The 24,196-nt window shown below is 46.3% G+C and overlaps 1 protein-coding gene across 1 annotated transcript in view; it reads left to right on the forward strand.

Annotated features, from left to right (window-relative positions):
- The window catches only part of ZNF831 (zinc finger protein 831), a 79,256-nt gene that overhangs the window by 27,381 nt on the left and 27,679 nt on the right, over positions 1-24,196 (forward strand). The window contains exon 3 of the mRNA XM_057529797.1: positions 722-873. Coding sequence (XP_057385780.1) covers positions 722-873 — 152 coding nt within the window. The remainder of the gene's footprint in view (positions 1-721; positions 874-24,196) is intronic.

Consider the following 24,196-nt stretch of genomic DNA (forward strand, 5'->3'; position numbering starts at 1 on the left):
TCTAGGTGGTCACAAAGTACCAAGCTGGTCTCCCTGTGCTATGCGGCTGCTTCCCACTAGCTATCCATTTTACATAGACCAGATGATCTGGAAGAGCTTCTCTAGGGGCAGCATGTGTGATGCCCGTTTTTTCAGAGGAGACGCTCTGGGCCTGACCTGTCCAATAACGGGAACCACTAGCCACCAGTGGCTCTTTAAACTCATTAAAATGAAATTGAATGTGAAGCTCAGTTTCTCGGACACATGAACTACATTTCACTCACTCTAGAGCTGCTTGTGGTTAGTGGCTACCGTATTGGTCCATGCAGGTTATAGAAGACGCCCATCACTGTGGAAAGTTCTACTGGACAGCCTGTTTAGTAAGTAGTCAAGACCATATAATTCAGTATTTAATTACAGCAACTGACCTTTATTAAGCGCTTGTTGTGCTAAGTGGTGTGGGAAGCGTTTTCTAGGCGCCATCTCATTTCATCCCTACAACGGCCGCCTGAGTTGCGTCCTGTTGTCATCTCCACGTCCTGGCGGGAGAATAAGGATTGGAGGGAAGAGGGGTTGCTGACAGCTGATGAGCTGCCTGGACCTCACGTCCCTGTGTTCTCCCAGGCTTCCCACACGGACCTGGATTTTATCCTCCGAGCATCCTGTCTTGGATTTTCGTGTCTGTGAGCTCCCGGACACACTCTCAAGGCTAATCACTGCACGTGTGCTTCTTGTCCCCCAGGTACAAAGGGAATTTCTTGCAAAGCCGTTTCCAGCTGAGAGCCAGTAGACTGAGGAAGCCACACTGGGTGCTGAGAAAAGACGGCCGCTCACCCCCAGCCGAGGGGCCGGCCCCACGCAGGACCTGCGGGCAGGCTTCTTCAGAAACAGCAGGTAAGGCTCTCCTTGGGGGTGAATCCAAACCGGGTACCAGGCTGCTGGGATGTGAAACGAGCAGAGCAGCCATCCTTGCTGTCCAGAGCCTGAAGTCCAGCAGGGAGACGGACGCATGTGGGATGATGACAAAAGTGTCACCTCTGTGGGACAGTCGAGACCCTAAACTAGGGGAGAGGGTCCTGGGTGAGAATACTGAGAATCCAATATTGAGAAGACAACAAACGTCCTCAAGTACTGGCCACGGGTGCCCAGCCCTGTCCAAGTACAGATTCCCTCCAGGACCTGGAAAACCTGAATCGGAACTCTGGGTGCCTCTACTTTTCCCCATCATGAAAGAGGAAGTTCACTGGATTCTTTCCACAGGGCCATTGTGAGGCTAAAATGGGTCAGTGGATGGGCTTTTGAATGAATGTGAGATAGAAGAATAAGGAGGAGTTATGATGCGAGAGCTGCAGGGAACACGCTTCCACGGGAGGTAGTAAGAGGGGCCCTCTTCATCATTCTCGGAAACAAACAAAGGATGAACTAATGGAGGCTGCTTCCTGGAAAAGGGCTATTTTAAGGTGCAATCACTGGGCAGCGAGGGCAAATCGCGTAACTTCTCTGGACCACAATTTCCCTCCCTTCCTCCCCTCTGCCTGGCAGTCATGAGCGCAGCCTTAGCCTTGCTGGCAATGTGTTGACTGGGGAAGATGGAGACCATATTTGAGAAGGTGGCCGGTCCCATCTGGCCAGTGGTGACTGAATTACCATCCTTTTGTGGCTGATTGCTGTCTGTTTGGCTCAAGGGCTGACCCTGGGCTGCGCTTGTTGGCTGCGGTTTTGGTCCCTGGAGACAGTTGGCTGGGGCGCCTCCTCCTCTACCTCTGTGTGACTCCAGCGCCCCCTGCGGGCAGATGGCGCTTCCATGCTGCCCCTCGACCCCCCACCTCCAACCCCGACGCCCTCTCTGGTAGGCAGGCAAGGACGAGGATGAGTCTTTTTCTCAGTGAGAGTTTAAATCAAGGTAGGTATTTGGTCAACTGGATGGCCAGTTGTGGAAGGAAAAGCACTGTCTTTTTATGGAACGTCAAGGGTTAAGACCTCGTGGGGGGAGGCTGAGCGGGTGTAGACAAAAATGCAATCGGGGCACCCGGCTTTGCCCTTTCTTCATTTTCTGTGGCTCATCACCTTGAACTCCACTGCTTTCCTTCCGGTCAAGTAGATACAGCCAATGGAACTGCCCATTGGGGTGTTCATGGGCGATTCCACCTCCACAGCAGAACCCACCAGAACCCACCAGAACTCTGTCAGTTCTCCCTAAAGGCAGTACTTTCCCACCAGCTCTCTTCCCAGCACCATAAATAGAGCTGAATCAAGCTGCTCCTGGAAACTCACATCAGCTTCCATGTTTCCATTGCTAAGCTCCATGCTAGAAACTGAAAGGGAAAAGACGACAATCCCTGCTCTGGATAAGCGTGGTTCAGGGTGAAGACAGACAGACAGGCTTGCTGTCCATCCTTTGCTCAAATCACGTGGGGAATGACACTGGCGGGTCAGTGAGCTCCCTCCTGAGAATCTTCTGTCTGTACAGCGAGGCCGTTGATGGAGGTCTTGCCCACCCAACGGCTCAGTGTGAGGATGGAGCGAGCTCGTGTGCGGCAGGGAATTTGCAGACTCCAAGGCAGGTGATAAATGTTGATTGTAATTATCTCCTGAGCATAAACACGTGCGTTAAGATCTGGCGTATGCTGAGTGCCGAGTGTGGAGCACGTGGTAACCAGGGTGCCTGTTGTTTAGTGGAGGACAAGCTCAGGGCTGGAGGAAGAGCCCAGAGGGGGAGTTTTCTCGGGGGAGAGACAGCTTCTTCTGGAAATTCAGGTGTAGGGAGAATAGAACAGAGGCTTTCTGGACTGGGGAAGAAAATTGCCTATGGCAGCCGAAGAAATTGCCACAAACTTGGTCCAAGGTGTAAAACACCTTGGTTCAAGGTGTATTCTCTCCCAGTGCTGGAGGCCAGGAGTCTTGCTGTCTCTCCGAAGCCTCTAGGGGAGGATCCTTCCCTGCCTCTCAGCTTCCCTGGGGACTCAAGGCATCCTTGGCTTGTGGCCGCATCACTCCAATCTCTGCCTTCATCTTCACAGGGCTTCTCTCCTGTGTTTCTGTGGGTCAAATCTCCCTCTATCTTTCTCTTATAAGGACACTTGCCGTTGAATTTAGGGCTCGCCCTAAATCCAGGATGATCTTATTTTGAGATTCTTCATTTCATGTGCAAATACCTTTTTCCAAGTAAGGTCACAGTCACAGGTTCTGTGGCTTAGGACTTGGAGGGGGAGGCATGATTCAACCACTAACCACTTCAACAACTTTCCCTCTATCTGGGAACCGACAGAAGGGACCTTAAAATGTGTTCCTAAGTGAAAAAGGCAGCAGCACCCATGAACACTCAATTTACAATAATGCCCATCATCTGTACTCTTAGGGTGTGCAAACAGTTTTGGCAGGAAGGTTCTATTATAAGCTTAAATCAGTATGTATTCATTAAAACGGGATCACCCAGCCCACCACCCAGCAGGATGTGTTCACACTTGTGGGGAGTCTTGTCCAAGTGACCACAGGCAGCTTCGATCGTGAGACGGGTGTGTTGGGTCAGGGGCCCTATTCGCTTCTCTTTGGGAAGAAGGCCTGTGGCCGGCTGGATAGGGGGCGGGCAGGGCCTCTGAGTATGGCTATGTGGATGGTGCCCATAGGGGCTGAAATCCAGCCACCACTGGTTGGTCCAGCCTTTTGCTCTGACTGTGGGGCTGTCAGCCCAAAGCAAGGAGCTCCTTCCTCCTTCTCCCAAGGGGGTGGGGGACAGCTTTCCACACATCCTTCAGTGGAAGTGGTTGCCTCTTCCTAATTTACATGTGTGCCCGTGTGCTCATGGTGCCCCTGGGGCCCCCGTGCCAGCAGAGAGGCCAGCTGGAAAGCCTCTGATCTTTCATGGTCCTCTCCACACCGTCTTTCCTTTACAAGCTTCTCTCGGCCTCAGGGAATGGCCCTGCTCCCTCCACGGTGGGAGAATCCCACTTCTGTACACTTCTGATCTCAACATCAGCCTTTCCTACCAAAATCCTGAGAGCAAACTGCGGGCTCCAGTGAATGGGGGATAAAACCAGCCCCAAACAGAAAAACAATCAGAAACAAAATCTAAATGTGGAGCTAAGATTGAGAGGCCAAATGTAATGCAAATCCCCCTGGGAACCTAGCGCCCCTCCCCCCATGTAGGTAATAATGTTGCAGCAACAGCCCAGGGTGGTGACAAATGTCTGCACTCTCATGTTTGTTATTGGAACAGCCAGTTGAGTCAGAGGTCTGGGTCACTGGTGCCCATTTTCAAAGGGCTCCCTCCCGCCACAATGTCCACTCAGGGCAGGTGTGAGCCTGTGGGGTGTGGTCTAAGCATTGGCCCGGGGAATATTAATCACCCCCTCACCCCCATTCCTTATTGAAGTGTCAGAGAGGGAACAGGGATGGCGGGTTGGGTAAACCAGCAAGCCCGGGGTGGACGGGCTGTTATGGACACCATCGGGTTGGGGGTAGGTGGTAGACTGCATTAAAATAAATACCACCTGGAAATCAAAGGAGCTTGGGAAGTTTATTGCCACCATCTCCCAAAGCCAATGTTTCACAGCAGAGTGACAGGCACTCAGAGTGTTGGGTGTTTGAAGACATAGTGCTGTAACTTCAAAGGAACCTAAAGATGGGCCTTGGTCGCCCACCATTTACAAACAAATTTCTTGTCTCCTTTGACCTGGCAGGTCCTGGTTGGAGAGATCAGAGCTGGCTGCTCAGTGAGGGGGCTGACCTCACGGTGTGTGTGTGTGTGTGTGTGTGTGTGCACATGAGTGCATGCAAACGTGTATATTTTTGTGGGGGGAAGACCTGGTTTCCACAGCAGGACAATGATAGGGTGATTTGTTTCGGGTGACCTGAGGGGTTGTAACTTGGGGGAACTTGATGAAACCCAACAAAGAAATTGAGAATAACCTTTGCAGGGGAATTTCCCAATTCGAAGGTAGGGAAAACCTTTGGTCCTGATCCTTGAAGGCCAATTAGAATCAGCAAAACATTTTCAAATAAATGGACAGGAATACTTGTGTCCAGGGGCCGAAATAAGATATTGTAACGGATTCTTTCTCCTCTTTATTTTTGGAGAAACTTCCTGTCAATAATTTATGAAGATTAGAGAGAAGGTGTTTTTAAAAAATATCTTTTAAAAGGATGCTTAATTTCCCTCTTCTTTCAACTAGTCCGATAGCTTGGTACTAATCATTCGAATTAACAGATGGCTTGGTAGTGAAGTCACCTGCATGCAGAAGGCCAGAGGAGTTATGAAGGATGGAGACCTAATTTATAAGATTTTATGGTGATTGGGATCTTTGAGACTCTCCTTAGAACTGAACCTTTTCATTTTTTTAATTTTTATTTTCTTGACTTTCCAACACCACCGAATTTAATTTTTTTCTTTTTAAAAAATTTTTATGTTATATTGGACTATAGCTGATTTACAATGTTGTGTTAGTATCAGGTGTACAGCAAGTGATTCAGTTTTACATATATATATATCTATTCTTTTTCAAATTCTTTTCCCATTTAGGTTATTACAGAATATTGAGCAGAGTTCCCTGTGCTATACAGTAGGTCCCTGTTGGTTACCTGTTTTTTTTTTTTTAATTTAATTTAATTTAATTAATTAATTTATTTATTTATTTTTGGCTGTGTTGGGTCTTCGTTTCTGTGCGAGGGCTTTCTCTAGTTGTGGCGAGCGGGGGCCACTCTTCATCGCAGTGCATGGGCCTCACTGTCGCGGTCTCTCTTGTTGCGGAGCACAGGCTCCAGACGTGCAGGCTCAGTAGTTGTGGCTCACGGGCCTAGTTGCTCCGCGGCATGTGTGATCTTCCCAGACCAGGGCTCGAACCCGTGTCCCCTGCATTGGCAGGCAGATTCTCAACCACTGCACCACCAGGGAAGCCCTGGTTACCTGTTTTAAATATAGTAGTGTGTCTATGTCAATCCCAAACTCCCAATTTATCCCTCCCCCCGACCTTTCCCATTTGGTAACCATAAGTTTGTTTTCTATGTCTGTGAGTCTGTTTCTGTTTTGTAAATAAGTTCATTGTATTTTTTTAGCTTCCACATATAAGCGATATCATATAATACTTGCCTTTCTTTGTCTGACCTACTTCACTTAGTATGATAATCTCCAGGTCCATCCATGTTGCTGCAAATGGCATTATTTTATTCTTTTGTTTGTTATGAATGTCACATGCCTTTTATTTATTTTATTTTAAAATTTTTTATTGAAGTATCTTGAATTACAATGTTGTGTTAATTACGCTGTACAGCAAAGTGACTCAGTTATACATATATATATTCTTTATATATGTACATATATATATTCTTTATATATATACATATATATATTCTTTTTCATATTCTTTTCCATTATGGTTTATCCCAGGATATTGAATATAGTTCCCTGTGCTATACAGTAGCACCTTGTTGTTTATCCACCCTATGTATAATAGTTGCATCTGCTAATCCCAAACTCTTAATCCATCCCTCCTCCACCCACTCTCCCCGTTGGCAACCACAAGTCTGTTCTCTATGTTTGTGAGTCTGTTTCTGTTTCGTGGATAAGTTCATTTGTGTCATATTTTAGATTCCACATATAAGTGATATCATATGGTATTTGTCTTTCTCTTTTTGACTTACTTCACTTAGTATGATAATGTCTAGGTCTCATGTTGCTGCAAATGACACTATTTCATTATTTTTTTATGGCTGAGTAAAAAAATAGTATTCCATTGTATATATACACCACATCTTCTTTATCCATTCATCTGTCAATGTCAATCTGACATTTAGGTTGCTTCCATGTCTTGGCTATTGTAAATAGTGCAGCAATGAACACTGGGGTGTATGTATCCTTTCGAACCATGGTTTTCTCCGGATGTATGCCCAGGAGTGGGATTGCAGGATCAAATGGTAGCTCTATTATTAGTTTTTAAAGGAACCTCCATACTGTTCTCCGTAGTGGCTGCACCAGTTTACATTCCCACCAACAGTGTAGGAGGGTTCCCTTTTCTCCACACCCTCTCCAGCATTTGTTATTTGTAGACTTTTTGCTGATGGCCATTCTGACTGGTGTGAGGTGATATCTCATTGTAGTTTTGATCTGTATTTCTCTAATGATTAGTGATGTTGAGTGAACTTTTTTAAAACCTTAATTCAGTGGTTCATCCCATCCAAGTTCCCAGCAAAGGTGTGGAGGGAGCTGGAAGTTTCTTTGGAGACATCAAGTATCGTTGACTTACCAGGCCCCCCAGGCTGAATGTGACTAAGAACTGCAGGGTTGTTCCTATTTCAAAGAACGTCCTTACTCACCCAGGGTCACTTCCAGATCAGGGCTGAGGTGTGGAGTTAGGTGGACTTAATCTCAGACACTTGAGCTGCCTCACTGAAGGGACTGGTAAAAAATGGTTCTTAGATATCGAGTGGTTGAATATCCCCAGGAGAGCAAACCTCCCCTTGAGGACAGTCCTCATAATCCAGACGTTCTTCACGGGATTCACCTCCCAGTCGGAGGTCGGCTGGGGAGGCAGTGACTGTCACAGGATGAGAACAGTTCCTACTAAACTGACTGCTGATACATTTAGACCCCATTCAAATGCTTCTCTTTGTCTCTCTCCGTCTCTCCTTACCATTACTTTCCATCCCTGCCCTTCAGATTGACTTTCACAATGTCATGTAAACTGATTGCCAAGTGAAACCCCAAATCATGCTCAAGACATTGAATTTAATGAGATTGATGGGAGTGACCATTGGGTTGGTTCATTCCCATTGGCAGAATCAGGTAACAAATGAATAAGAGAAAACTGGTGAGGCTAATTCCAGAGAGTGACGGGAACATCAAAAACTTAAGAGAAGCCCTTAGAGAAATTGAGGAAAGTCTAGAATATTTTTTGGATGGGAAAAAGTCTTTCTGGATGACCTTGCTCTGCAAGTAAATGTAGAAGTGAAGAATAGCCCATTGTTCTACCCTATAGTTTGGTGTAAAAATGTACTCTGCCCCCATCAACATTCGATTAACCTTTGTTGATGTTAACAATTAGCTCATAGCTTGTCATTATAACCCACAGACTGGAAGTTTGTTTTACTTTCATTTTTGTGGGTTCATCTGCTTATTTTCACAACATTAGGTTTCATGGCTTTTCAAGATAAATTCTCCAAGTCCTTAATTTTCCACTGTTTACTGTGAAATTTTGGTCCCCATTGTGAATGAATTCATTTTTCGTGGTCTTTCCTCCGTGGCAATGATCTCAGCTAATAAGGACGCTGTTTGCCCAGCTGATAAGTCATCTTCTCCTTTGCACAAGGTGCCTAGCAGATCCGTAGTGTTTGTTGAATGACCAACTGAACAGCAGAAGTGAGTCTCCTTATTTTAAGCTTCCTTTAAGCTCACCTTGAGTTGAAAGGACTTTCAAAACCAGCCCCCAAATCTTTAAGAATGAAGGAAGGGGCATGCAATCTGGAGGTTTCGTTCCTGATGGTGTTTTGGGGATGTGTCAACAATGGAAGAATCCAGTGGGTATTGAGTTTGGATGGCGGTGGGCTAAGCAGCATAAAAGCAAACTTCATCGTTCTTTTCCTCATAAAAGAAACTTCCTTATCTAAAAAAAGTTCCAGCTCCCCCTACCCCCTTGCTAGATTCAAATTTGTGGAATTGCCATCTTCACCTGTAAGGATCATCTAATGCCACCTCCGCTTTACAGGTGAGAGCTCTGGTGAGACAAAGATGGGGGCTTTGAGCTGGCAGGTGTTCGCTCTGATGTCTTTTAACCTGGGGTCCTCTCTTACACCACAGGGGGACCAAATCTTGAGTGGGGGATGTGTTTCCAAAGCCAGCAGTAGTCAAAATTATCTTTGAAAATTCTACAAATCCATCATTAGAGTATGAACAGTGTCTACAACTCTGAGCAGAAATTCTCAGGCATAACATGTTTGAGGACCATTGAGGGAAAGGAAGGAAAGAAAAAACGCAGTCCGTCCATCCGGGCTGCTTTGACAACAAACAGCAATTTCTGGTGAGGAATTCTCAGAGGTCCCCGCTTGGCCGTGTGGTGTATGCCATTGGGTTTCAGCATGAAGTGTCTGAAACTGTGATGACGTCTTACTGGACTGGCTTGTTGCCGGGGGATTAACTGAGATGTTGGATCTGTGTAGGAGGTAGTGAGTTTCAGAAGTCAGGGTTTAAGTTAAATGTGTGATGGGACCCTACTGGGGCGGTTTCTCATCTTACCTGAGCACCTGTCTTCCTGGGTGCCAGTTTAAGAATTGGGGGGCCGTTCTCCACTTGGCAATTACGTCGTGTAATTTACGGTCAGAGAAAGACCATCTTTTGTAGCTTAAGGGGAAGTTCACCACTAAGCTTGTTATGAAAACGATCTCTCCGCTGTTTACTTACCAAGTTAGGGTCTTAGGGACTTAGGAAGGGCAGCTTTGCAAGTGCGTGTTGTGTGCGCGCGTGCGCATTGGTGTTCTCGCATTTGAGTGTTATTTTTCCATTAGGAAAAGCAATTGAAAAACCCACACGTCCATACAAAGTGGGTGACACCACCTGAGCGAAAGCCACTACTGATTCTCTTTTGTTGTGGTTATACAATTCCTGATGCATCTCTCCTGATGGGGTCACCGCTCTGAAATGAATACTTTTCTTTTCAGAACGTGGGGCACGGTGGGGATAGCGCAACATCATTCAACTCTGTTTGCATTTCAAGTGGGACATTCTAGTCTCTGGGAGCTTAAAACCCATCAGCAGCCAGCCCTATTACCCTTTTCCTAATACCACAGTTATTGACCCTGGGCTGCAAAAAAAGAATCTCATAATTAGGTTTGCCCTGTTTCTGTGTTTATGTGCACATTTCTTTCTCTCCAGCCGATGACATATCAACTTTTATTTTTTTTTATTATTGAAATCCTTTGTGTTAAAAGGACCTGCTCCATTAACTGAGACCTGTTCTATTTACTCCGATGCTGGGATACATTAAAACATTCCGTGATATAAAGAGCACTCTTATATATTTCCTTAGAAACGCATTTTGTGGAACTGAATGGAGAACGCTGATGTAGTTGAGGTTAATCATTCGGGCTTTTGCCGGGCACACTGGAAGCTGTGCTGCTTCTGCCAGTACACGGACTAAAATTGGAACACTGAAGAGGAGCCCAGCGTGGCCCTGTGCCCAGATGACGCATCTGAAGTCATATTGATTGAGGGAGATGCTTTATTGAACGATAAGAACTCCACCGAGTTTCTGGGTTTGCAATTTCCTGCAGCTGGCGTGGCTTCTGGCAGTAAACACCGTGTGATTCGGGGCCACATTTAAAAGTGAGATTTTAGAAAAATCTCCCAATAACTAAACTCAGAGGGCACTTTCAGCTTAGGAGCTGCACCCACATCTAATCCCCCCAACAGACTTGCGATGAGTGACTCATTCTCATTTTGCAGAGGGAGAAACTGAGACTCAGAGAGGCAACCAGTGACTTGCCCAGGGCCACCCAGATGATGAATCTGGGGGTCCATGGTGTTTCCTACAGTCAGAAATGTCACATCTGCATGTCACCTGTGCAATTAGTCGCTTATGTGATCCATTTAAGCTCACTGACAAAAACCATAAATACGTTTATTTTCAAAAGAAACTGTTTATTGACACCAAAAATGGAAAGCCAATATCACATGCCATTAAGAGAACTTTACAGAAAGAAAATGCTATGAACAATATTTTCTTGGTAAATAAATTCTAGCTAGACTATTGTGGGCAGAAGACCAAGAGCCCTAGGTACACTCCCTTTGCTTAAAAAGAGATTTGGAAGCGTTAGGCAGGTGATAGAGATATATTAGCACCCAGCTGAGACGTTCTTCTTTCCCTAATCAGAGGGATGTAGGGAGAATAGCTTTCTCACTGTGTGATTCCATTTTATTTAACACTAAGCTTGTGACTCACCGCCCACTGGGGGTCTGAGCCCCTCCCTGGGACTTTCTTGTGCTGTCATATCCGCTTCTCTCTGTCAATAAGATCCCCCTGGCTTCTACTGTCTTATCTGGGATTTCCTCAACTCTTGTAAGGCCTTCACCTGTATAAATTTAAACTCTACATTCAACAGAGTTGGCTGTAGAGGCCGTGGACCAACATTCTGCAAAGACCCTGCTTGAAGACCGAACCTTTTCTGCCTCATGGAGGTGGGAGCTTGGGGGTGTCAGAGGTCTCCTAGGCAGGTTCAAACTCTGCATTTGTAAGAGTCTGAGATGCTGACCCAGAGCCTTCTGTGGCTGAAGGAGGGATGGTGGGAAATGCCCAGGGTGCAGAGAGAGGAGGCGGGAGGGACCAGGCACATCTGAGACCTTGGTGTGGGTTCATCCTTCTCCTGAGAACAGTGGGGAGCCATTGATGGATTTGGGTGCAGGAGAGGAGGGCAGAGGGAAGACCATCCAATGTAGGTGCAGGGTGGAGAGAGGCTTGCGGTAGGTAGAGTGGATACCTAGGAGACTGAGGAGAAAGTTCCTGAAACAGGTTGGGCAGGTTTGCATTGAAAAAGAACTTGGAAAAAAGGGATGCTCCACCTAGAGGAATAGAAAAGTTAATTATTAGTTTTTAGTTATGCGTGTAATCATGAATCATGCTTCTTTTAACACATTAAAATATGGTAATAAGGCTCATGTTCACTTTGACCACCACCCCCATTCGCAACGCCCCTCTCAGATAAAACTACAGTTTGGAATTAAGAGGGCATCTGCCAGATTGTTATTTCCGTGCACGTGTGCGTATGTGTGTGTATGTCTGTGTTTAACATGAGTGGTACCATACTGCCCATCTCATTGTGCAACTTGCTTTTGGTTAACTCAACAACATTTTGTGGTCTTCCCACACTGTTAGTACATATAGACCTATCTCAACAGTGTAGGTAGGGACAGAGTCTCTCGGGGTGGGGCTACTGTAATTTTAGGTAGTCATTCTCCCAGTAATGGACAGTTCATCATTGCCAGTACTTCACTATGGCATCGTGCTCTTTGGACCACTGTCCATGACTCCCTGACCCAATCAGGGGGTTTCTCTAGGGAAGACCCAAGAGGAAGAATCACTGGGTCTTTCTTATGTTGCACATTTAAAAAAATTTTATTTTATATTGGAGTATAGTTGATTTACAATGTTGTGTTAGTTTCTGGTGTACAGCAAAGTGATTCAGTTATACATGTACATACATCTATTCTTTTTCAGATTCTTTTCCCATATAGGTTATTACAGAGTATCGAGTAGAGTTCCCTGTGCTATACAGTAGGTCCTTGTTGATGATCTATTTTATATGTAGTAGTATGTATATGTTAATCCCAAACTCCTAATTTATCCCTCCCCCACCCTCTTTCCCCTCTGGTAACCATAAGTTTGTTTTCTATGTCTGTGAGTCTGTTTCTGTTTTGTAAATAAGTTCATCTGTATCATTTTTTTTAGATTCCACATATAAATGATGTCATATGATATTTGTCTTAATCTTACTTCACTTAATATGATAATCTCTAGGTCCATCCATGTTGCTGCCAATGGCATTATTTCATTCTTTTTTTTAGGGCTGAGTAATATTCCATTGTAATATACACCACATCTTCTTTATCCATTCATCTGTCAAAGGGCATTTAGGTTGCTTCCATGTCTTGGCAATCGTAAATAGTGCTGCAGTGAACATCGGGGTGCATGTATCTCTTCAAATTAGAGTTTTCTCCAGATATATGCCCAGGAGTGGGATTGCAGGATCATATGGCAGCTCTCTATTTCTAGTTTTATGAGGAACCTACCTAGTGTTTTCCATAGTGACTACACCAATTTACATTCCCACCAACAGTGTAGGAGGGTTCCCTTTTCTCCACATGCTCTCCCGCATTTATTATTTGTAGACTTTTTGATGATGGCCATTGTGACCGGTGTGAGGTGATATCACATTGTAGTTTTGTTACATTGCACATTTTTAATAGATATTTCCAAGTTGCTTTCTATTTCACATTCCCATAAATAGCATGTTAGAGTACTTCTTTCATTGATCTTATCAAACTTAAAAAAATCTGCAAGGTTGGTAAAAGATGCTACCTCGAATGCCCATGGCCAGGAGGGCCTTTCCACCCATGCCTTGCATCCCACTGGGGGGTCCATTGCCCAGACAGACCATGAGGAAGGCCGGCATTATCCAGTGGAAAAAAACATGGAGGGATGAGTAGACTATTTTGTTTTTAAATCACAGAGAAGTGAGTTTCTCTTGACCAAACTTCAAGTCCACTGGGTACAATTTGATGTTCTCTCCAAATATTAATAGATTTGTTCCTCGGCCGAGGCACGAAGTCTTGGTCTGCTCCGAGAGAGGTCCGTCACTGCAAAGGACACAAGGCCACGCAGGACTTCCTCTGTGCCGAGCCAATTCATTAGACCCGGTGAGCAATTTGCAGAAGAGATTAATTGATTTGCAGGCTGCCCAGCCCTGAGTGTTACTCAGCTACCTCCCAGAAAGCTCAGGCCGCCCGGGAGCTCGACAGAGCAAACAGTAATATGTGAGACTTTAGTCAAAGGCTGAGCGTTGTCTTCATTCCTCATTATAAACAGAAGCCAGAGCAATGAAGTTCTCAGCCCCTTCTGGTTTAGTGTGGGATTTGGGGCCACAGTCCAGGCTCCCGGAATAAAATGAGAAGGCTTGTGGAGCCGTGGCTGCCAATATGATAGCAATGTTTCTCTTCGCAAGCTGTGATTATCCCCAAACAGACACCTTGCTTATCTTGCTCTGAAAAGTTGCTATACCAGAGGTGGAAATTTCAACTCTGCATGCCTGTATCAGAAAGGACTCTTTGGGGTGTGGGGAAAAGAGACTCAATTTAAATTGACCTAGACAGAAACATTCATCATCTCATGGAACAGAGAAGGGGACTTCAGGCATGGCTGGATCCAGAGGTACCAATGATGTCACCCGGACTCAGTTTCTCTGCATCTCTTGGCCGCTCTTCTGGGTCAGCATCACTGGCTCCTCTAGTACCTGCCCTGCCCGAACATGCTTGACTCCTTTCCGTAACCCAAGTCCCCAAACGGAATCCGGATGGCCTGGTTGGGGGTAGGTGTCTCTCCTGAACCAGTCACTGCGGATTTGAGTGGCCAGGTCTGGGTCATGCCCCTGTCCTTGTATGGAGGGACGGGTTGGGGCCACCTCCGCTATAGCCCTTAAGAGTAGAGGAGAGACAGTTTCCCAAAAGAGTTGGGGCCCAGATGTCCAAACCGCCTCTTACTCATGGTTTAATGGAATTCAGCATCTGTGTGTGAGCAGTCATGCCCCTTGAGAGGGGAGAAGCACAAGATGCCATGAGTCCTCTCCTCAAGAAGCTTGGGGACCAGTTGGTGGACCGAGACACCTTTGTGAAATAGATGAGAGTTCCTATGCAATTAGCGGGGCCCTCTCTGTGCCAGGCAGTGTGTGGGAGCAGGAAGAGAGGCAGACGAGAACACGACACTGCCCTGTCCTTAGGGAGAGCCCAGTCTGGCAGAGGGAGCCGGCACAGACTGGTAAACAAGTCATTACACATGCAATGCGGTAAGCTTGCTGATATGATTAAGCTTCCAAATGAGGGATCCTGACAAGACCGGCTGGAGCGGGGAAGGGAGAGTGGGCTAGCATAAACAGGAACAAAACAGGAGGGGGCCGTGCTTCCGACGCCCATCCCCAAGGCCCCTCCATCGGGGCACCCACCGCAGGAGGAGCGCGGCCCCCTACGGAGACCCGCAGCCTGTCACTCTTTATCATTCCTTTTCTCCTCCTTGGATCATAAAGGATTTTTGCCATCCACACTAAACTGCTGCAAATGGAGGTGCACAGCACTTAACTACTATTTACTTATTTACCTAAAATGCTAGGTGTTTCCCTTGGCAATCGCTAACAGATTCCTAAAGAAACGGGGCGACACGATCTGAATTCTGATTTCTGTGCCAACAGAAGGTGGGAGGGCAAAAGTGGCCAGTGCACTCATGGCCGGTTCCACTGGGGAAGGGGGAGGCCAGGGCCGTAGAGTCATTTAAAGAGGTTGAAATCTGGATATTGGAAAGATAAATGTGTATTATGTTAAAAAATGTTAAAAACAAAAGAGGCACATACCTTCAATCCCAAACCTGAAATGGAGACTGCTCTGCTTTGGAAGGACTTTCTGGAAACTGTCCTCACCTATGAGTTGGGAGAGCCCCTTCTCAGCAGAACCCACAAAAGGAGTCTTGTTCTAGAATTTTCTATGTCGAAGGCTGGTAGACAAATGGAATCAGAGGATGAGGCAAGATGAGAAGTGATGATTTCAACAGACCTACAGATGGGGGACAAAATCATGAAGGGTTCCGGGCTCACCTTGTTGGGTCTTTCCACCTCCACTTGTGACCTGATCTTCAGGGGGGGCAAGGCTGCTTTGGTTTTGGAGACAGGTGGCCTTTAGGGTTAATTCTAACTAAGGGATTAGTGGTAAGGTGAGGCAGAATGGTGTCACCAATAGTGAGCCTAGAGGGGAAATACTGTTATATAGACCAACTACATGGAGTCATAATGAGAAGGTCGTTCTCAATTCCCTGTTAAGCCTCTTGCTTACATCACAAAGGAAGTCTTGTTTTGATGCTAATACGTCTTTAACACCTGCCTAACTAAAAGTCTTTACTAATCTCCCTTTGAACAGACAAAGGTTGGGTTTCAACCTCTAGCTAGAATTTGAGAACACAGTTCTGTTTTTATTGTTTGTATTTTGACAGGGACCTTCTCAGGCCAGATACTTCACGTCACCCAGCTTCCTCCTACAGTAGACCTTGAAAAGCCAAATACTTCTTCCCTCTCCCTCTCTCTCAGCCTCCCTTAGGCCAAGAGTAGTGCAGGGGAAGAAACTTTGTTTTTGGAGCCAGAAGAATTCATTTGAGTCCTGACTTCTCTTACCACTTCCTCGGCCAAGGTCATCCCTTCTCTTTCCCTCAGATCCTCATCTGTAAAATGGGGCCATTTCTGAGTCCACAGGTGTCAGAGACATTCACCTATGCTGACTCACTAACCTGGCCCTTGAAAAGCCTATGAGGGCAGTCTAGAAATATCCCACTCATCTGTCCAGAGGACTGTTGAGACACCCAAGCTACATGAGATGGTGAGTTGGAAAGCTACTGTGTCACCTATAAAGGACTTTGTAGGTGTGCTGGTTATCCTGGCTGACAGTGGGGGACCATGGGCTATATTTCCACCCAGGTCTGGGAAAGACATCTGCAAGTCAAAGCGATGAATCAAGGAACTGTGAATTTCAGATAGGGAGCTATGTGGTATTGAGCCGATACTTGGGGGCACGTGAATTTATGCACTTGGATACAGATGGTGCTCTCCCTGCTGGGGTGAGACTGGCCCCAAAGGTAGAGGAGACAAAGGGATTTGAATAATCCTCTGCTCCTGCCCCATCCCATCTCACACCTCCCTGGCAACGATGAGCTCTTCTTAGGGACGCTGTCTTCCTCTGAATAAATGCATTCACGGTGGCCTTCACCCCAACGTTGGATGCTGGCAGGGCGCACTGAGGAATCTGGTCCAACAAGCATCGCTTCCTGCTTGAGCATTTGGAGAGTTTCCTCCAAATGTTTTTCTTCATCTAATTTTCAATGTGGCCCCATGGGGTCAGGAGGGGGATGTCGTGGCCATTCTCCATCCTAATTAGAAGTCTTGCCCAAGTTCAGACACGAAGGAAAAGAATGAAAGTTCCATTCCAAGGTTTTTCCTTTGCTAAAACTCTTTAAATTTTGGCTTGTTTACTTCTCTAACTTCCAGAGACACGAAAAAGTAATTTTCGTGCCCCCCTCCACACAGACATTAGTGATCATTTTCAGTCATTTTCAGCTCTCCCTTTTTGCTACGAGGCACCTGGCATGCCGGGAATGGACAAAAGCCATTTTTCTAAGTACTCGCGTTTGAAATTATTAAGTGTTCATTAAGCACCCCCGGGTGCAAAGCACTCTCGGAGATGTTTGTTTCTCAATTTTCTATAATTTCCTGATTTTTTTCCCTTCGCTAAAGGCAGCTTGAAAAATGAACTCAGTGCATTTGAGTCTCTGAATCATAGTTAATGTGCGACGCCCCCTCCCTTAACCGCGCTGTTTCTCTTCTGCCCCCTCTTGTCTCTTTTCTTATCAATCCGATAAAGTTCTTATTCTTTTTAACCCCTACTCAGGGGCTGGAACTTTTTGGCTTTGTTCCTGACTACCTGCCAGGAAGAAATGAGTGCAAAAGCCGTGACCAGCACTCGCCCGGGACTGCGGGTGGGAGCGATGGAAAAATCGAGAAGGCGGCAAAGGCAGCCTTTGATGGGCAGCGGGGCCGCGGGCAGCTCTGCGGCATCGGAGCCGGTGCAGGATGAGCTCGGGCTCAGCTCCCGGGGGGGCCCTGCCCCCCACTGATTGGCATCAGGGACCCTAGAGAACCCCAATCTCTGAGTGGACCCTTCTGGAAAAACACAGAAGCCCGAAGACCCCCTCCTGTGCGCCCTCACACCCCGTGATGTTGAGTCTTGCATGAGCAGAGAAGCTGTTTTTCTCTTTCTTTCTTTTTTTTTTTTTTTGACAACAACCTCATATAACCTCAAAAGTTGCCCATGAATTTACCAAAACTTCTTTAATGAAACTATTCTAACCTCTGGTGGGGGTTAAAAAAGAAGCCCTGGGAATTTATTACCCAGGAAAAAAAAAAAAAAGCACGACTTTTTATTTGATGGGAAATCGTCTTCCAAGCTTCAAGGGCGCCCCCTAGCGCCGGCCTGCGAGGAGCAGGCAGCGCGGCTCCCTCCCGCCCGCGAGCCCGGCTGAAACCCCAGCTTTGGGGTCCCTCTCTGCGGGGGGGGCGGCCCTGATCTCGCCCAGTTGTGCATGCGGCCTGGACCGGACCTCGATTCAAGTGCAGGGGAAGCTGTGCTCTCGGGGAGACCTGCTCTGAATAGCAGGGGACCCCTTGTCACGAATTTATTTTCTATTCTTTGGAATTCAGGTGACTACAGCCCAAGGATGCGAGAGGACAGTTTTGATCCAAGAGCCCCAGTGCTGTTTGAAAGAGGTTGGACCCCCGCTGAAGAAGTGACTCTTGCCACTGTCTCAGCACACAGGCGACCCTGGCTTTTTTTCGGTCGTTTCATTGCTCTCATGTAAATGCCACCCAGATGTGCAAAAATAAAAAACTAAGAGAAGAGGCAGAAGCCCTAGCCGAGAAAGGAGGGAGGGAAAGAGGAAGAAAAGAGAAGGGTGATAAGATGGGGGTAAAATAAAGGACTCAACGGGGCGGGAGTGTGGGCTGCCGGACCTTTTCGGGGCTCCCGGACCTTTTCGGGGCTCCCTGTCCCAAGGGATGTGATGCAGGATCCAGGATTCTGCTGCAAACGCAGGCTCCCGGCTCTTTGCACACCAAACAGGACTTTTCGATCTTTCCGTGCCGAGTCTGTGAGATGTTTCTTTCCTCCCCAACTTGGAAACACACCGGTTCTCCTTCAGAACTGGCCATGTTTTTAAGACGCACACGTTAAAAATATTAAAAAGCAAATGTTCTAAACCAGGGATGCGGGAAAGGAGAGAGCCTGCGGCAGCCCGCCTAGCAGGGGCACCAGTGGGGCAGCATCAAGAGGGCGGGCCCGGAGGGGAGCTGCGGTCCTGCGTCCTCCCGAGGCGTCTCAGCTGCCCGGCACCTCAGTTTCCCCATCTGTGCCGTGGAGACGATAAATACCAGTATCCGTTTTGTTGGGCTGTTGACATATCACTTATATATATCATTTAAAATAGGGCTTAGCAACATATTTTACAGCGAGCATGCCAGCTCCTGATTATTAATCTATCTCTAGAGAAGAGCCAGAGACTCAGCCTTTTCCATTAAGTTAAATCTCCCGATTTGTACATGATGGGAATGAATTCACATTAAAAAACAAACACATACACACACAGGGGTCTGAGCCCCAGTAGAGTCAGGTACTTTGAGACCTTTACTTGGCAGGCTGCCGGGAGGCGTGGGAGGGGAGGGAGGAGGGAGGAGGGAGCTGTCTGCCACCCTTCCCTGTCACCTACTACCCGCACATCCGGGACACTTGAGCCAAATGCTGAAGCCAGTGGGGTCACAGTTCTTTTGGGGTGAATGGATTTTGGGGAAATGACCCCTTTTCCTCTCCGCCCACACCTCCCCCGAGAACGTGGGAGGAGACCCACTTTGAGTCCATGCCCACCAGGAAGCCATGATGGAACTGTGCTGGCATGGGGGCCACCACGGAGGAGTGGGGAGGGGAGACTTCCCCTCCTTGTCCCTGGAGACCCCGCTTGCCCCTCCTGGCAGCTGTGCGTTCTTCACCAGCCCAGGTGCCGTTCAGCCTTGGTGTTTCAAGGCACATCTTGGCTTCTGTCTTTGGTTTGGTGACATCCTCTGCCAGTCTGGCTTCTCATAAGTTCCTGCACCAGGAGAGGAGAGCATGGGGGGGGGGGGCTCGCCTCTGCCGTGTCCCCTCCTGATTGGCATGTCCTTCTGCCCTGATGCCTGAGCACGTGACTCACTGCCCATCTACTCTTACTGCTTTGATCGCTCTGGCTGCTCTTTTGCACATGGCCCAGCCCTGGGCGAGGTGGCTTCCTTCACTCCGCCCTCCATGCACTCAGAGGCCACTTACTGAACATCTAGTGTGCTGTGACATTGTTCCTTGACGGGCAAATCAAGCCCATTTCACTGAGCTCCCATTGTCTCCAAAAATGTTGCGAGTTTAAAGCTTCTCCAAGTGTCAGAGAGAAAACAACAACAGAAATTACACGGCACAGTGATTCCAAAAAGCATTAGAGAGTACCGAGAGAGCCAGAGGCACGAATTCCCATTTATCTTTGTTCAGATGGAGTAAATAGAATATGTTATTGATTTTTAAAAATCCACACATTAGTGGTTCAAAAGAAATTGGTTTTGTATGTTTTAGTATGAAAGCAATTCTTTTCCTTTTAAAACTGCTTCCTGGGTCTGTACGGGGTTTTTTTGGTTTCGTTTTTTTTTCTTCTTTCCCTTTTCATTCTGCAGAGCAAAATACTGCATGTTGCTAAGTGGAGGGGGATAAAGCTCTTCATTTTTCACTTGTTAATCTCTATCTGCTTTACCTTTTAAATTCTATGTTCTATTGTGTTTAATTCCAATTAATTTGGATTAATTTAAGTAACATTTCATTATAGATTCAATGCATACATATTGTTTTTTAAATTAAGAAATGGGGAACATTTTTAGTGACTTTTAAGTCATGCTGCATCAAAGCTAAGAAAATCCACTTAGCCTGGTTTAGTCTGGAAGTTTCCTTGAAGAGGAAGAGGTTCTTTTTGATTGTGTTTGCTTTTGTTTACCTTCCCCCATCTCTCCTCGGATTATCTGCAGCTCATTTAGTAAGACCTGCGTTGGTTCTGACAGCTTGAGGCTTTCAGTGCTTCTGAGGACAGAGAACATATTTCTTTGCTTCCAGTTTTGCCACTCAATAAATTTGAGGAGTCACGAAGCCGTCATCTGTGTAGTTAGATAAGGGAGAAGATGATTTCTCTATTATTTTGCTTAGAAGAATGGGAAACTAGATTAATCACTGTCCTTTGGAAGGGGCTTTTAATAGAAGAGACTGGCTCCTTTCACCGGACTCATGGTGTGTGCCCACACTGGATGGTTTTCCAGGGGCTGGGAGCAGACAATCAGGGCTCAAATTTTAAGTCTGTCACTAGGTGACATTAGGTAAATCCTTAATCCCACATTCAACATGGTGAGGAAGGGGCTGGGGATCCTCGGGTGGCACACACCCACCTCCTTCTCTGGGACAGAAGGAAAGTAAGCAACGTCTGTTAAGAGTCAGGAGAACAGTTTGTCATGGGTTATAATTCTTGGCAGCATGGGACCGAAATCCAACTCAGAAAGATTTAAGCACATGATTCCTCATGAAACAAAAAGCCCAGGGACTCAAACAGTATCACCAGAGTTAGGGTTAGAGGTTTATCCCTCTTCCTATCTGAGTTAGCCTTCTTCTGGGTGGCTTTCATTCCCAGGCACGTGGTGGTCCCCAGAGGCCCCAGCGTACATCCTACCCGCTTAGCAATTGCGGTAGGGAGCGTTCTAATTGAAGTCCAGCATTGACTCTGACTTAGCGAGGTTTGGGTCGCGTGCCTAGCCCTGAACCTTCTGTTTGTCCAGATGAGTGGAATATGCCCACTCCTGGGGATGGGAGGGGTGGTGATTGATTATAAACCAGCCAACTCATATTGAGAAGAGATGCTCCCGGAAGGTAGAGGAAAGGCTGCTGAAATCAGAGAACAACCCACTCTTGCGTCCTAGGTAGAGGAGAACAATCAGCAGGGCAGCTGCACTCTACGTGCCGTGGGCTACAAGGTGACAGTTGTCGTCAGTACCACTGGTGCCCTGCCCGGATCCCTTTTCAGGCCAGGCGCCCACCCATCTCCATGTCCTGACTGCTGCCCTCTCTTATCTGTACCCTTCTCCAAAGGATTGGCCCTTGGCTGATGGGAATTACTTTGCCCCCAACATACACACAGACCCTGGGGTTGGTCCACAGCCCCTGACTGATTGATGGAGGGATAGGACCACTCAGCCCTTTGGCCTCCGGGTGGGATGAGTTTTGTGATACAATTCACACTCCAGAGCTCCCTGTGGGCATCTCCAGAAATCCTTGTTATCTAACTTCGTCAGGCTTCTCTCACTCATCTCAAGTTTCTCTCAGGTGGGCCCCCTCAATAAGTCAGTTACACAAGAGCCCGAGATACCGGTTATTTATGAATCGAGAATCACAGCTATTCACCACTTACTCCCCAGTATAAGGCTGTCCCCTGTTTTCTCAACACAAAGATCCGAAGGAGTTTCTGGACCAACCTGAAATACAACATCAAGACGGAGATGAAGTAGGCAAACTTCTACTTACAGTATTTAATGTATTCAACTGGTTGCACATAGCCCTTTAAATCACACATTACATAAAATATCGGTGTAGCGACATCGTGTCTTCTACTCACATTTCACGAAGCCATTCTAGCTGCACTTGTAGCATGCATCTTTGAGATGGCTTTTGTCATCGCTAGAGCCCCTGGTTTGAGTCACCTAATAGAGATTTCTGAGCACGGCATCTTCACTTTCATCCCAGCTCTTTGAGATTTAGCACTTTTAGAATCCGAGTGCAATGCCATCATAGAAATTTATCCACGGCCATGAGCACCCATTTACATAATATAAGGACAGCCGCTTTCATTTCTCAGGTAGGTGCCTGTTCCCAATTTCCACCAAATAAACACATCCTGTTTCGCTTTTTAAAGCAGCCTACAAGGGACTTGTTTACGATAACACCCAAAGCTTATAATTGTGTCCCAAGCACCCAGGAAAAATGACTAAATGTATATGCAGGGTCCCCCCCTCCCATCACTTTTTGAAACCAATTTTTTCAGACGGTATCTATGTAGGACCCAAACCAGCACAGACTGGCATTGTTTCAGGCTAATGTGTCTTCCTAAATAGTATTTTGTCATTTACAGTGAAGTCACGGAGAGAGCTCCCTGAAAAATCGGAGACTTTGTAGGGATTTGATTAATAAAGCAACTCCTTTTCTGAGGGATAAATTGAGGGGGGGGGACCTCTCTTACACTTGGACATATCATATCCTCTGAGTGATCATCAAAGGAACTGAAATGGGACCAGCTGGTCTTGCTTGACTCAGACGTGACATCTTGAAAGCAAAGTGAAATTTGGGAGGACATGGAGAAGGGATGCTTTCTTTGCTGTCTTAGTACAAACAGAGGTAGAAAAAGACCTAATATCTAAATGATGATCCAATCATATGGGGATATTTGGGAGTAGCTATGTTTCCCCATGCATTATTTTATTTTATTGTTTTCTGCTGTAGCATTACGCATTTATTTTTTTAATTTAAATTTTATTTTATACTAGAGTATAGTTGATTTACAATGTCGTGTTAGTTTCAAGTGTACAGCTAAGTAATTCAGTTATACGCATACATATATCCATTCTTTTTTTGGATTCGTTTCCCTATAAGTTATTACAGAGTACTGAGTAGAGCTCCCTGTGCTCTACAGTAGGTCCTTGTTGGTTACCTAGTTTATGTACAGTACTGTGTGTACGTTAATCCCAAACTCCTGACTTAGCCCCCACACACCCAACATTTCCCCTTTGGTAAGTTTGTTTTTGAAGCCCATGCATTATTTTAAAACATCATTCATTTCAAATTCCTTTATTATAAACATCTTTATTCTCACACTTCAGTTCTGTTCATTGCTCAGCCATATTATAATTTGTTTGCAATGTCTTATATTATCTAATAAGATTCACAAGAGGAATAATCTTATCAAATATCGATGGGTGGACACCATGGGCGAGTCACTCTTCTGAGCCCTTTCATCATCCCCTGTGAACTTCTTGACGGAAATACAAGTGCTAAAATTATACTCTCTTTTTTTTTTTTTTGGCTGTGCCGTGCGGCATGCAGGATCTTAGTTCCCTGGCCAGGGATCAAACCCGTGCCCCCCCCTGCAGTGGAAGCGTGGAGTCTTAACCACTGGACCGCCAGGGAATTCCCCTATACTCATTTTAAAGCCAGGAAATGAGGAGGTTACACGAGAAACAAGTGCTGAAAATCTAGGCAATCTGCCTCCAGACCCAGATTATGAAATGCTATGCTTCTCATTCCCAGTCTCACTAATTATCAGTGGAAGCCCCAAATGAAGTACATTTACGTCTATGGTTTATAAACAAATATTCTGAAAGAATTTTAATCATCCAAAATATACATATTAGTCATGATAAATATATACATATATCTTGTATCAAAGGTAATGATACATATATTTACTGTATAGCAGTAGCTAACTTATGTCAAACATAGGTTGACCTGTGATATAAGTTAGCTACTGCCATGTAACAAAACACCCCCAAACTCAGTGGTTCATGAATCTTTATTCTTGCCCGTGAGTCTTCGGGTTAGCAGGGCATTCAGGTTTGGCAGTCTTGCTGGGTTTGGTCATGCATCTGTGGGGTCAGCGGGGAAACGGCTGAGACTGGCTGGTCTAGGATGGTCTTCCACTCGCATCCTGGACGTTGGTTGACTGTCAGCAGGGAGAGTGGGGTTGCATGAAGCATATGTCTTCCAACCTCCCAAGGTTTCAGAGAGAGGGCAGATTCTCACAGACCTCTTGAGACCTAGGTATGGAATTGGCATGACATCACC

The sequence above is a fragment of the Balaenoptera acutorostrata genome, chromosome 15 (genome assembly GCF_949987535.1).
Source record: "Balaenoptera acutorostrata chromosome 15, mBalAcu1.1, whole genome shotgun sequence".
Classification (NCBI taxonomy): Eukaryota; Metazoa; Chordata; class Mammalia; order Artiodactyla; family Balaenopteridae; genus Balaenoptera; species Balaenoptera acutorostrata.